At 44.2% G+C, this 13,303-nt stretch overlaps 1 protein-coding gene across 1 annotated transcript in view; it reads left to right on the top strand.

Moving 5' to 3' along the window:
• Positions 1 to 13,303, top strand: part of ABCA4 (ATP binding cassette subfamily A member 4) — a 304,087-nt gene that overhangs the window by 117,294 nt on the left and 173,490 nt on the right. The window contains exon 18 of the mRNA XM_040359994.1: positions 10,180 to 10,245. Within this exon, the coding sequence (XP_040215928.1) occupies positions 10,180 to 10,245 (66 nt within the window). The remainder of the gene's footprint in view (positions 1 to 10,179; positions 10,246 to 13,303) is intronic.

The following is a 13,303-nucleotide window of genomic DNA, read 5'->3' on the forward strand; positions in this document are numbered from 1 at the left end:
ACTACTAATGGCGGCGATCAGCGATTTTTTTCGTGACTGCAACATTATGGCGGACACTTCGGCAAATTTTGACACATTTTTGGGACCATTGTCATTTTCACAGCAAAAAATACATTTAAAATGCATTGTTTAGTGTGAAAATGACAATTGCAGTTTGGGAGTTATCCACAATGGGGCGCTGAAGGGGTTATGTGTGACCTCATGTGTGTTTACAACTGTATCCCTGTAAAAGGGATCACACGATCGATGACGCCGTCACAGTGAAGAACGGGGAAGCTGTGTTTACATACAGCTCTCCCCGTTCTTCAGCTCCGGGGACCGATCGCGGGACTCCAGCGGCGATCGGGTCCGCGGGTCCGGCGGTCCCGGTGGTCCCGGTCATGGAGCTTCGGACCGCGCCGCAACCCACGGCTGGGTACTAGCACAGGACATACCTATACGTGCATGTGCCCAGCCGTGCCATTCTGCCGATGTAAATGTGGAGGAGACGGTACTTAAGTGGTTAAAGTTTTTTTTTCCTTGACATTTTTGCTAGATATCTTTCTGGCTTATTGCCCCATCTATATCTTTCTTTTGCCACGTTACTAAATACTTTCCCGGTCTCTTCTTCCATTAGTTCCCTTAATTGATCTCTTTTTATCGCCACTCTCGGATATATCTCCCTATTGGAATAGGTTTTATGTTGCTGTTCCAGGTCGTTTAGTTCCCTCATTATCCGTTTCATGTTCATTTCCCTTTTTCTTTTTTTTGCTGCTGCTATTGAGATTAGTTTACCTCTAACATAAGCCTTATGGGCTTCCCAGATTGTAGCCTTTGTGACATCCGGAGTATCATTTATGCTAAAAAAATTGTTCAATGTATTTTATTAAATTATTGGTCACTTCTACATCTTCTATCAGGTCTTCGTTTAACCTCCATGTCCCTTTCCTTCTATCTTTATCCTTGAATGTCATTTTTACTGTTACCGGGGCGTGGTCTGAGATTGTTGTTGTTTCTATTGTGGTTTCAACTACAGACTCCAAGATTGCATGGTCGACCAAAATGTAATCCAATCTTGTGTACATATCATGCACCGATGAGTGAAATGTATAATCTTTTTTACTTGGGTTTGCTATTCGCCATATATCTAGTAGCTGGTTAGTATACATTTTTTTTCTAATCTGTTTCAATTGTTTAGTTTCTCTCATCGGTGCACCAGATGTACAATCAAGGCCATGGTCCATAGAGAAGTTAAAATCTCCTGCGATGGACGTGTTTTGACTTTAATCCGACCATCTGTATGCTCCATCGGACAATTGTTGTCAGAATTTCCAACGACAAATGTTGGATGGTAATCCTCTCAAATTGTCCGACAACAAATATGTTCCATCCGATTATCCGATTATTTGTGCACAAGTCCATTGGACTAAAATCCAAAGTACAAACACGCATGCTCCGAACCAATGCTAACCATTAGACAACATTAGCAGAAGTTGCCCAGAGGGTGGTGCTAAACAGCTGAAAAACAACGTAGTTTCGTGAATGTTGACTGAAAATGTTCTGCCGTCTGTATGCAGAACAAGTTAACGGACAATGCCCTTCGGACAAATATCCACGGATTTGTCCGATGGAAGTCCGATCGTGTGTATGGGGCTTAACGATCCAAGAGCTCAGGAATTCCCTTCTTATTTTTCTTATCTACCACCACTGTATACCAAAAGTCCAAAAACATCTTATTTTAGGAGACAAATTCACAGTTTACAAGTGATGAAGAGCCATAATAATAAATCAAAATTGAAAACAGAACCAATACAATCAACCAACACCAACCACTGATTGACATGATTTAGTTTATTGAAAGTTTGTAATGCAGTAGATGTGCAGCTAGACAAGAGCTCAACACAACCTGAGAAGTTGCCAATAGCTGAATTTCAACCATGTACAGGTCCAGAAACACAGATCTCTTTTGCTAGTTGATTTTGTATTTAACAAATTCACAATATATAAAGCTGAATTCCAGGCACACTAGGAGTTGAGTCCAGCGAGGTGCATGACACCTCCTGGGCTTAGCTCTACTATTTATATCTTACAGCTTTAAAGTTTGCCTGGAAGACAGCTGGGTGAACGACACTGATTCTTTCGAGCTCTGCATTTTGAACAGGAGAGTCACTGCAGCTGCTATGTTTGCCCACCCCATCCTCCTGCCCAATCACAGAAGTCTAGGTATTATGTGAACAAATTCACAAACTACAAAGGCTTCTGTGAATGGGCAGCAGAGGGGAGGGGTGGGCATAGCTGCTCTGTGTGTTCTCTTCTCTCAGATCACCAGAGTGTCTCTCTGGCAGAGCAATAAATCTGTCAAATGTAAATAATAAAGATAAGCCCAAGAGATGCCATACAGCTCCTTGGACTTATAGAGTGCCTTTAGAGTGCCTTCACTTTTTACAAAGTGGCTGAATTCCTGGAATTTAACTTTAATAACTATGCGTTGTTTCAAATATTTTGTCCAAAATAAAGTGCAGAAGAAAAGATGTGGTCCTCTGTCCCCAAAGTCTGTCTGCACAAAGAGCTGGTCCATACAGGTGCATCTCAGAAAATTTGAATATAAGTAAAAAGTGAATTTATTTCAGTAATTCAATTCAAAAAGTGGAACTCATTTATTTTATATAGATGCATTACACACAGAGTGATATATTTCAAGCATTTATTTCTTTAATTTTGATGATTATGGCTTACAGCTAGTGAAAACCTTAAATGTAATATCTCTGAAAATTTGAATGTTGCATAAGACCAATAAAAAAAGGATTTTCAATACAGAAACGTTTACTAAAAAGTATGTCCATGTACAGTATAGTATGCACGCAATACTTGGTCGAGGCTCCTTTTACATTAATTACTGTATCAATGCGGTGTGGCATGGAGGTGATCAGCCTGGGGCACTGCTAAAGCAGTTATAGAAGCCCAGGTTGCTTTGATAGCGGCCTTCAGCTCATCTGCATTGTTGGCTCAGGTGTCTCTCATCTTCAACTTGACAATACCCCATAGATTCTCTATGGGGTTTAGTTTAGACGAGTTTGCTGGCCAATCAAGCACAGTGATATCATGATCATTAAACCAGGTATTGGTACTTTTGGCAGTGTGGGTAGGTTCCAAGTCCTGAAAATCAAATCAACATCTCCATAAAGCTGGTCAGCAGAGGCAAGCATGAAGTGCTCTAGAATTTCGTGGTAGAGAGCTGCACTGACTTTGGACTTGATGAAACACAGTGGACCAACACCAGCAGATGATATGACTCCCCAGTAATTTGAGTGCTTACTATACTGTACATTGACATACTTTTGAGTAAGTCACCATCTCTGTATTAAAAATCCTTTTTATGTTATTGGTCTTAAGTAATATTCTAGTTTTCTGAGATACTGAATTTAGGGGTTTTCACTAGCTGTAAGTCATAATCATCAAAATTAAAAGAAAGAGATGCTTGAAATATATCACCCTGTCTGTAACACATCTATATCAAATATATGAGTTTAATTTCTTTATCGTACATCACGGGACACAGAGCGGCATATTCATTACTATGTGGGTTATATGGAGTACCTTCAGGTGATGGACACTGGCAATCTCAAACAGGAAGTGCCTCTCCCTATATAACCCCCTCCCATAGGAGGAGTACCTCAGTTTTTTCGCCAGTGTCTTAGGTGTTGGTCATGGAATAAGCTTTGCCTCCACATCCTTGGGATCAAGGCAGGCTAACCGGATCTGTCCAAAATGCCTCAGTGCTAAGGTGGACAGTACCCGGGCCCCAAGTCGTGGGGTTTAGCCTATAATGCTTCTCTTTTAGAGGGCTGGACCCTGGGCCCAGGTCTTGGAGCTTCTTTAAAAAAGCCAAAAGTATCCTGTTTGCCAGAGTGCTGTATAGGTCCAGGACAGAGGTTCCTTCCAGGACCCCAGTGCCTGAAGGTCTAGTACACTACCCACGGAGATGGGAGAAGATTGGACATGTTGTGCTTTACAAACGTCCTGCGGCATGGAGCAGGTAAGAGGAGGGCCTGCGGGACTTGATTCGACAGTGGGCTCTCCAGGGGTGATCTTTAGGGGGTTTAGCCTGAATATGCTCTGCATTGGCAGCCTGGTTCACTATGTCTGTGTAAGACAGGATGACCTTCCTTCCCCCCAGCACTTGGTCCCCCTGTCCTAGGATTTTTGCTAGCTATTCGCTGTGCGACAGGTTGGGGTTTTCTTGAAAAAAAAAAAAAAAAAAAAATCCCAGGGCTAGAGGAGAGGTTCCTGTTGGGCCTCTAATGAGCCTTACCTGACCGAATGTTTGAATCTGCCGCTCCTCCAGAGGCTCCGTGTGAGCTAGCGTTCGGCGGCGCGTCTCCTCCATGTGTAGGCCCCCTCCCCCGGCATACGCGCGCGCGCGGGCACCTCATATAGGTTGCCTTCGCGCCGTTCGGGGAGAGGGGGCGGTGACGCACGTATTGACGTCAGAGAGGGGCGTGCCGCAGCGCCGTTATACACGGCAAGCAGCGTTCTGCTCAGTTTACAGCTGAGAGGGGAACAAGGAGGACACAGAGCGGCAGAGCTCTGACACCCGGTGGCGCAGAAGGGTATTACAACATTGGAGCTCGCTCCAAAACAGTATACAGTTAAGCCTAAAATCCCTCCTTCAGCGGATTGGTGCTGGCAAAAATCAGGGTGGGCCAGTACTAAAAAAAAAAAAAAAAAAAAAAAAGAAACCTATTTTTACTAATAGGCTTACTGGTCCCACCGGGGTTTTGGACATTTATGACTTTGTTCCCTAAACCCTAAATTTTACTCTCCTGGCTAAAACACTTGGTGTTATATGCAGAGTCCCTCAGTATTGTATCATGGCTCCCAAGGGTTCAGGATCAAGAGCTACAAAAAATGCCAAAAAACAGAAGGGTTCCCCCTCTGATTCTGATGATGTGAATCCAGCTATGCCGGTAGTTCCCCCCCCTGTTATTCCGGCAGGGGTCGCCTTGGTTGAGCCATTAGGGGAGGCTGGTGCTGAGGCTGGCCCAGAACCACCCAACCCTGTGTTTGTCACAGAGGAAGTACTCGCTGCCTCCCTGGGAGGGCTAGAAAAGAGGTTAGCTGCTATGATCGCTAACGCTGTTCCAGGCAAAAGGCGGACTAGATCCCCATCGCCTAGATATGTATCCTCGGATGCTGAATTTCTCTCTCCCGAGGAATTAGAGGTTCAGGAGGATCTGTTGGACCGGAACCTAGAGGGAACAGAGTGGGAGGAATCTACTGTGGAGGAACCTTTTTCAGCCTCCCAAGCGGAGAGCCTGTGGATCCAGTCTTTGACAGACTTGGTCCGGTCGGCATTTAAGTTGCCCTTGCCTGAGCCTCAGGTCCCTGCGGTCTCCTCCTTGGGTTCTCTGAAAGCTCCCTTGAATAACGCAGTTTTTCCGGTCCATCCTCTCTTGGAGGAGTTGATTTTCCAGGATTGGGTACGACCAGACAGAATTTTTCTGCCACCTAAACGGTTTTCGGTTATCTACCCTATGGAAGAGAAATTTTCTAAGAGATGGGCGCTCCCAGCTGTGGATGCAGCCATCTCGTGTGTAAATAAGTCATTAACTTGCCCGGTGGAAAACATACATATGTTTAAAGACCCGGTGGATAAACGTTTGGAAACACTATTAAAGGCATCCTTTGCTACGGCAGGAGCAGTGGTGCAGCCAGCTGTGGCTGCTATCAGGGTCTGTCAAGCCTTAAAGGACCAGACAAAACAGATGCTTAGAGACATCCCTGCCCAACAGGCAGAGGAGCTATCGGATATTCCCAGAGCGCTGTGCTTTGCGGTGGATGCTATAAAGGACTCCATCCAGCAGGCATCTCGTTTATCACTATTTTTAGTGCATATGAGAAGGCTCTTATGGCTAAAGAACTGGGCGGCCGAGCCTCCATGCAAGAAGCTTCTGGCAGGTTTTCCTTTCCATGGAGGTCGACTCTTCGGAGAAGATCTGGATAAATACATTCAGACTATTTCAAGTGGCAAAAGTACCCTTTTACCAGTCAAAAAGAAGTTTCGAGGTCCGGCATTTAAGAGGCAGCTCTCCCCTGTGCCAGGGCCCTCTAAATTCCAGGCAGTATCGACGGCCTCCTGCGCGATCAAACTTTAACAATAAATCGCAGGGGCAGGCCCCTGGGGGCAAAAAGCCATGGTATCGCAAGCCAGCAAAGCCAGCCCCTAAGTCTGCCTTATGAAGGGATGCCCCCACCCACGAGGGTAGGGGGAAGGCTTCGTTTCTTTTCAAAGATCTGGGAAGCCAATATCCCCGACAGATGGGTCCGATCTTCTGTGGCCACAGGCTACAGATTAGAGTTTCTAAAGTTGCTGCCTCCTCATTATCAGGAGTCAAGAATTCCAAACGATCCAACAAAGAAGTCCTCATTTTTTGCGGCATTGGATCGTCTGCTTTGTCAGGGCGTGATAGTAGAAGTACCAGCCCAAGAGCAAGGGCTAGGTTTTTACTCCAATCTATTTGTCGTACCCAAGCCCAACGGCGATGTCAGACCAATTTTGGACCTAAAGAATTTAAACGTTTACCTAAAGGTTCAGTCATTCCGGATGGAATCTGTTCGGTCAGCGGCCGCCGCGCTCCAGAAGGACGACTTTCTGGCCTCCATAGACATAAAGGACGCTTACCTTCATATACCGATCTTTCAGCCACATCAGAGATTTTTACGCTTCTCGGTGGCTCAGCGTCACTTCCAATTTGTGGCGCTTCCTTTCGGACTGGCTACGGCCCCCCGGGTGTTTACGAAGGTTCTAGCTCCAATATTAGCCAATCTAAGAATCCAAGGGGTCACGGTCCTAGCATATTTGGACGACCTCTTGATCATAGACCACTCACCTCCTTGTTTGGAGCGAGCGGTTGCCCTCACGGTTCAAGACCTCGAGAGGTTCGGCTGGGTCATTAACCGAGAAAAATCAGCATTCCAACCCACAAAACAGTTGGAATATCTCGGCATGAGGTTAGACACAGCTCAGCAAAAGGTATTTTTACCCCTGGTAAAGGTCAAGGCTATCAAAGATTTGATTCAGCTGGTTCTAAGCAAAAAAAAAACAACTATTCGCCTATGTATGCGTTTACTAGGCAAGCTGGTGGCTACGTTCGAGGCGGTACCTTACGCACAGAGCCATACTCGCGTCCTACAGGCAGCCATTCTGGCAGCTTGGAGCAAGAAAGGACAGGCCCTAGAGTTTCCTTTAGCACTATCATCAAGAGCCCGGCAAAGTCTGTGCTGGTGGTTAAACCCTCAGAACCTGCTGAAGGGAAAATCTTTCAGCCCCATAGCCTGGAAGATAGTGACCACAGATGCCAGCCTGAAAGGCTGGGGAGCGGTCTTGGATGGTTGCACTCGCCAAGGTACTTGGGCAGCGGCGGAGAATCAGTTGCCCATCAATATCCTGGAGCTCAGGGCTGCTCGGCTAGCCCTCCTGGCATGGACATCCAAATTGCAGAGATCCCTGGTGAGAATACAATCAGACAATGCCACAGCTGTGGCATATATAAACCACCAAGGGGGGACCAAGAGTCAGGCCGCTCAAAAAGAGGTGAGCTTGATTTTTCTGTGGGCAGAGGCTCATGTACCCTGCATATCGGCAATATTCATTCCCGGAGTGGACAACTTGCAGGCAGACTTTCTAAGTCGCCAAACTCTGTCGCCAGGGGAATGGTCTCTACATCCCCAGGTTTTTCAGACAATCTGCCAAAGGTGGGGTGTGCCAGACGTAGATGTCATGGCATCGAGATTTAACAAGAAGCTAGACAGGTTCATGTCCCGGACAAGGGACCCGATGGCCTGCGGAACCGATGCGTTGGTGTGCCCTTGGCATCAGTTCAAACTCCTGTATGCCTTTCCCCCGCTACAGCTACTACCCCGGCTGTTGCGTAGGATCAGAGTGGAGCACAAGCCAGTGATCCTGGTTGCTCCAGCATGGCCCCGGAGGGCATGGTACTCACTAATCCTGAAGATGTCAGGGGGAGACCCTTGGACTCTTCCTCTACGACCAGACCTACTCTCTCAAGGCCCGATCCTCCACCCTGCATTACGGCGTCTACATTTGACGGCCTGGCGGCTAAATCCCTGATTCTCAGGGGTAGAGGTCTGGCTAAAGCAGGTTATCTCTACCCTAATCAGGACTAGAAAGCTGTCTCCTTAGTAATTTTTTACAGGGTTGGGAGGGCCTATGTAGGCTGGTGTGAGTCCAAGAAGTGGCTTTCCCGCATATATACCATTGATAGAATGTTATGTTTTCTCCTGCTAGGAGTGGATAAAGGCCGGGCATTAAGCACATTTAAGGGACAGATTTCAACTCTGTCGGTGTGGTTTTCAGAAGCCGTTGGCCGCCCTCTCACTGGTTAAGACCTTCATGCAAGGGGTCTTACGTATTAATCCTCCGGTTAAGTCGCCACTTTGTCCGTGGGACTTAAATCTTGTTGTGTCAACTTGCAGAAGCAACATTTTCTTTGGTGTTACTGACAAAGAAGTTGGTATTTTCTGGTTGCCATAATTTCAGCCAGGAGAGTGTCAGAATTGGCGGCCTTATCTTGTAAGGAGCCATATCTTATTCTGCATAAGGACAGGGTGGTTCTCCGTCTTCATCCTTCCTTTTTCTACCAAAGGTTATATCCAGTTCTCATCTGAACCAGGATTTGGTACTACCATCCTTCTCCCAAAGCCCACTTCCAGAAAGGAAGGGTTGCTGCATACCTTGGATATTATCAGGGCCATGAGGGTCTATCTTAGAGCTACAGAGAAGATTCGGAAAACAGATGTGTTGTTCATTGGGCGCCTCCTGGGCAGCACATCATCAGTTCTCTATGGCTCAAGTATGCAAAGCGGCTACCTGGTCTTCAGTCCACACGTTTACTAGAATTATACCAGTTGGACGTAAGAAGGAATACAGATACAGCCTTTTGGCAGGCAGTGCTGCAGGCTGCGGTTTAAGACCCTCAGAATCGGGGGCACCCTTGAGTTAAAAATTTAAAAATTAAAAAATTTATTTTCTCGACTAAGTTGGATTTATTATTATTATTTGAGTGTATCTCTGAATTAAATCCTTTTGGGAAGATGTCTCCCTCCCCTCATTAAGCATTGCTTTGGGACATCCCACATAGTAATGAATATGCCGCTCTGTGTCCCGTGATGTACGATAACGAAAAAGGGATTTTTTAATACAGCTTACCTGTAAAATCCTTTTCTTGGAGTACATCACGGGACACAGAGCACCCACCACTCTTATAGGGACCATTTTGGGAGGCATACTGCTTGCTACAAAACTGAGGTACTCCTCCTATGGGAGGGGGTTATATAGGGAGAGGCACTTCCTGTTTGAGATTGCCAGTGTCCATCACCTGAAGGTACTCCATATAACCCACATAGTAATGAATATGCCGCTCTGTGTCCCGTGATGTACTCCAAGAAAAGGATTTTACAGGTAAGCTGTATTAAAAAATCCCTTTTTTTTTAATTGAGTTACTAAAATAAATTAACTTTTTAATGATATTCATATTTTGAGATGTACCCATATGTAAATGTTCCACCAATCTGAGTGTGCTGGTAGTCACGAATCCTGTCTCATCACTAATTAGATGCAGTAACTAATATACTTTGGGCAAATATAAAATACACAAATTATTTCAAATTTGTAATCATTAATACGTTGAATGTAAGTACCTGAATTTGACCTGGGATCAGCATTTTGCATTCCTTGTAAAGTAAGGCTGGAGTGTGAGAGGAGGAAGCAGTACAGGGAGCCAATCAATCAATCATGTGCTGACAAGAAGCCTGGTGAAAGGAGGAAGTGAAGTCAACACTGTAAAAAGTGTCCATGTCCACTAACAGTAGGTGTGGTTGGTCAAGGACAGCCCAGGGTTAGAGGAAGTGGGTTAAATGACGCAGGCCATCAGGACAGGACACCTAATGGCAAAAAGTACAAGGGGAAATCTTGCTATTGCTTTTTTGTTGAAATTCTATTAAGTACTATTTAAGGTTGTCCCTAGAAATTGTTAATTTTTTTTACTGAGGTTGATACCAGATTTTAAGTGCAAAAAAAGTGACCCAATTAGCGTCTACCTATTTTAACATGACATTTGTATTTATTTATTCTACTTTACTTACACACGTTTTTTTTCCTAAATAACATGCTTCTTTCAGCCGATTCAACAGACACAGAGTTTTCTGTTCATGAACATGCAGAAGATGGTGCAGAGAATAGAACTGGTAAGGACTAGATAAAAAACAGTCTTTCTAAAAATGGAGTAGAAATATGTAATTACAGTCGTGGCCAAAAATATTGGCACCCTGCCTTTCTGTCAGATAATGCACCACTTCGCACAGAAAATTGTTACAATTACAAATGTTTAGGCATTCTCACGTTTATTTCTTTTGTTTGTATTGGTATGACACAAAAAATAGAGAAATAAAAAGCCAAATCTGACACATTTCCCGCAGTACTCCAAAAATGGACTGATGAAATTATTGGCACCTTCTCAAAATTGTAAGAAATAATTGCATTCCAAGTTTGTGATGCTCCCGTAAATTGTAAATAAACACACCTGTATCATTTAACAGGTGCTGACAATATAGAAATCACACCGGCAACCAGTTAAAATGGTGAAGGATTGGCTCAACCTTTCTGTTGTGTGTGTCTATGTGCCACACGGAGCATAGAAAAGAGAAAGAGCAGCAAAGAATTGTCTGAGGGTTTGAGAATAAAAATTGTGGAAAAGCATGGACAATCTCAAGGTTACAAGTCCATTAATGTTCCTGTGTCCACTGTGCGCTACGTTGCCAAGAAGTTTACAGCCCATGGGCACTGTAGCTAATCTCCCAGGATGTGGACGAGAGAGAAAAATTGATCAAAGATTGCAACAAAGGATTATTCGAATGGTGGATAAAGAACCTTGATCCACTTCCAGACAAATTCATTCTGATTTTCAGGCACAGAGTGCAACTGTGATTTTGCACTATACATCGCCATCTGAATGAAAAGGGATGCTATGATAAGAGACCCAGGAGGACCCTACTGCTGACACATAAAAATTAGATTGGAGTTTGCCAAAACTTACCTGAGGAAGGCAAAATCCTTTTGGGAGGATGTGCTGTGGACAGACAAAACAAATTAACAGCTTTTTGGTAAAGCCCATCATTGTACGGTTTTCAGAAAAAGAAATTAGGCCTTTAAAAAAAATAATACAGTCCCTACAGTCAAACGTGGTGGAGGTTCACTGATGTTTTGGGGTTGCTTTGCTGCTTCAGGCACTGGATGTCGAATTCTGGGGTGCATTGTAGGGCCCAGTGTCAGAAAGTCTCCGTCAGAAGTCATGGGTTTTAAAGCAGGACAATGACCAGAAGTATACATCAAAAAGCACTTAGAAATGGTTTAAGACAAAGCACTTGAGAGTACTGTACTGGCCAGCAGTGAGTGCAGATCTAAATCCCATAGAGCACCTGTGGAGTGATCTCAAAACATCAGTTGGGAAAAGGAACCCTTCCAATCCGAGAGACCTGGAGCATTTGGCAAAAGAAAAATGGTCCAAAATTCCAGTAGAGAGGTGTAAGAAACTCATTGATGGTTACAGAAAGCGATTTGAATTTAGTACTTTTTTCCAAGGGGTGTGCTACCAAATATTAAATTAAGGGTGCCAATAATTTTTCCAGTACATTTTTGTATTTTAACGTGAAATGTGTCGGATTTTGCTTGTTTTTCTCCACTTTTTCTGTTTTATCAATACAAACAAAAGATGTATACATGAGAAAGTCTAAAGATTTGTAATTACAACAATTTTCTGGGAAAAGTGGTGCATTATCTGACAGGGGTACCAATATTTTTGGCCATGACTGTACATTATCATTGATGTGTATGTAGTGCTACCCCCAATGGAGCTGTTGGAATTTGGCCTATTTTCTCCACACAGCACCCACAGCCAAACAAAAGGGCATAAGAAACAGTCTAGGGGTTTTAGTTTAGAATGTTTATTTAGGAAACATTGAACTTGGATGGGGATTGGGATTCATGGAATTCCCAGAACTGCTGAAACTGGTAAACTCCAAACAAGTGAACGAGGAACTGCTAAAGTCCCTGGCTGCCAAAGTCCAACTGAACTATGCTGCACACTAGTGGCAGTAATGATGAAGCTAAAATGAAGTCAAATGTTCCAAAAAGTGCTACCTTAAAGGCTTACCTACATTCCATCAGCTGAACCCTTGCCCATATATTAGGGATGCAGTGTTCATTCCCACACCGATTAACAGTCACTCCAACTTGCTAGACCAGGCACACTGTTCTTTTATGTAGACCGTTGTCTACTTAAGCTTGCTGCAGGCTTGCTGCACTTGACATCACCAAGGTGGTGCAGGTTCTGTAACATGTTTAAAAGACAGTCATATATATAGTCAAATACTGCTCGAACCAAGTATAAGTGGATACTATGTTTACTGTTATTTGTTGTATTCATTTTATTTAATTATGTAGTTTATATGATTTATGGATGTAAAACTTTTTTGTACATTACTGCCACTGTCTGGGCACCCAAGCCTGTTTATTTGTTACCATTATTAATGTTTGTTACATTTCTTTACTTATTCCCAAAAAAGCTGTTTGGGAAAAAAAAGTAAGTGCTGACAAGACATATTGGCACAAAACCTGGCTACTCTAGGTCCAAAGTAGAAATATTAGGGTTCTTCTGGGTGTCTTGCACTGTACTCAAGCTGTCCCCTTAGGTCCAAGACACATGCAGTATTGCACTGCATTGTCCTCTCTATTTTTTTGGTTGTGGTGCTGGTTTGTACTCACTTAGTTCCCTATAAGTAGTTTCTTAAATCCAGAAATTTTCTGCACTAGCCTTTCTGCGGGGCAGGCTGTTCCTGGCTTGACTTGGAGTCTGCAGCTAAGCTTGGCTGAGACTGTGCTGAGTGAAGACTTTCCACTTTTCTCTCTCTCCTCTGCACTCGCTCTTCCTCTTCTCCCCCAGGGGCAGAGCCCCTAGCACAGGGGTTGTTTCCAGATGGCTGAACCCTGTATTCTGCTCCAAGAATGCCAGGCTGCTGTGTATTTATGGGTTGTCTCCCCACCTTCTGTGTCCGCCCTCAGAGGGATTGGTGGAAACTCCACAAATATTCAAGCTGCAGCCTCTGCCCCTGCACCCACTGTGTTCCAGTGAGTTAAAAAAAAAAAAACAGGGGGAGATAACAGAGCCGCAGCCTGTGAAGCACTGCCTAGTCTTCTAAACACAATAAAGTGGTTGTAAAGGCAGAAGGTTTTTTTATCTTAATGAAC

The sequence above is a fragment of the Rana temporaria genome, chromosome 7, assembly GCF_905171775.1.
Source record: "Rana temporaria chromosome 7, aRanTem1.1, whole genome shotgun sequence".
In the NCBI taxonomy this organism is placed as follows: domain Eukaryota; kingdom Metazoa; phylum Chordata; class Amphibia; order Anura; family Ranidae; genus Rana; species Rana temporaria.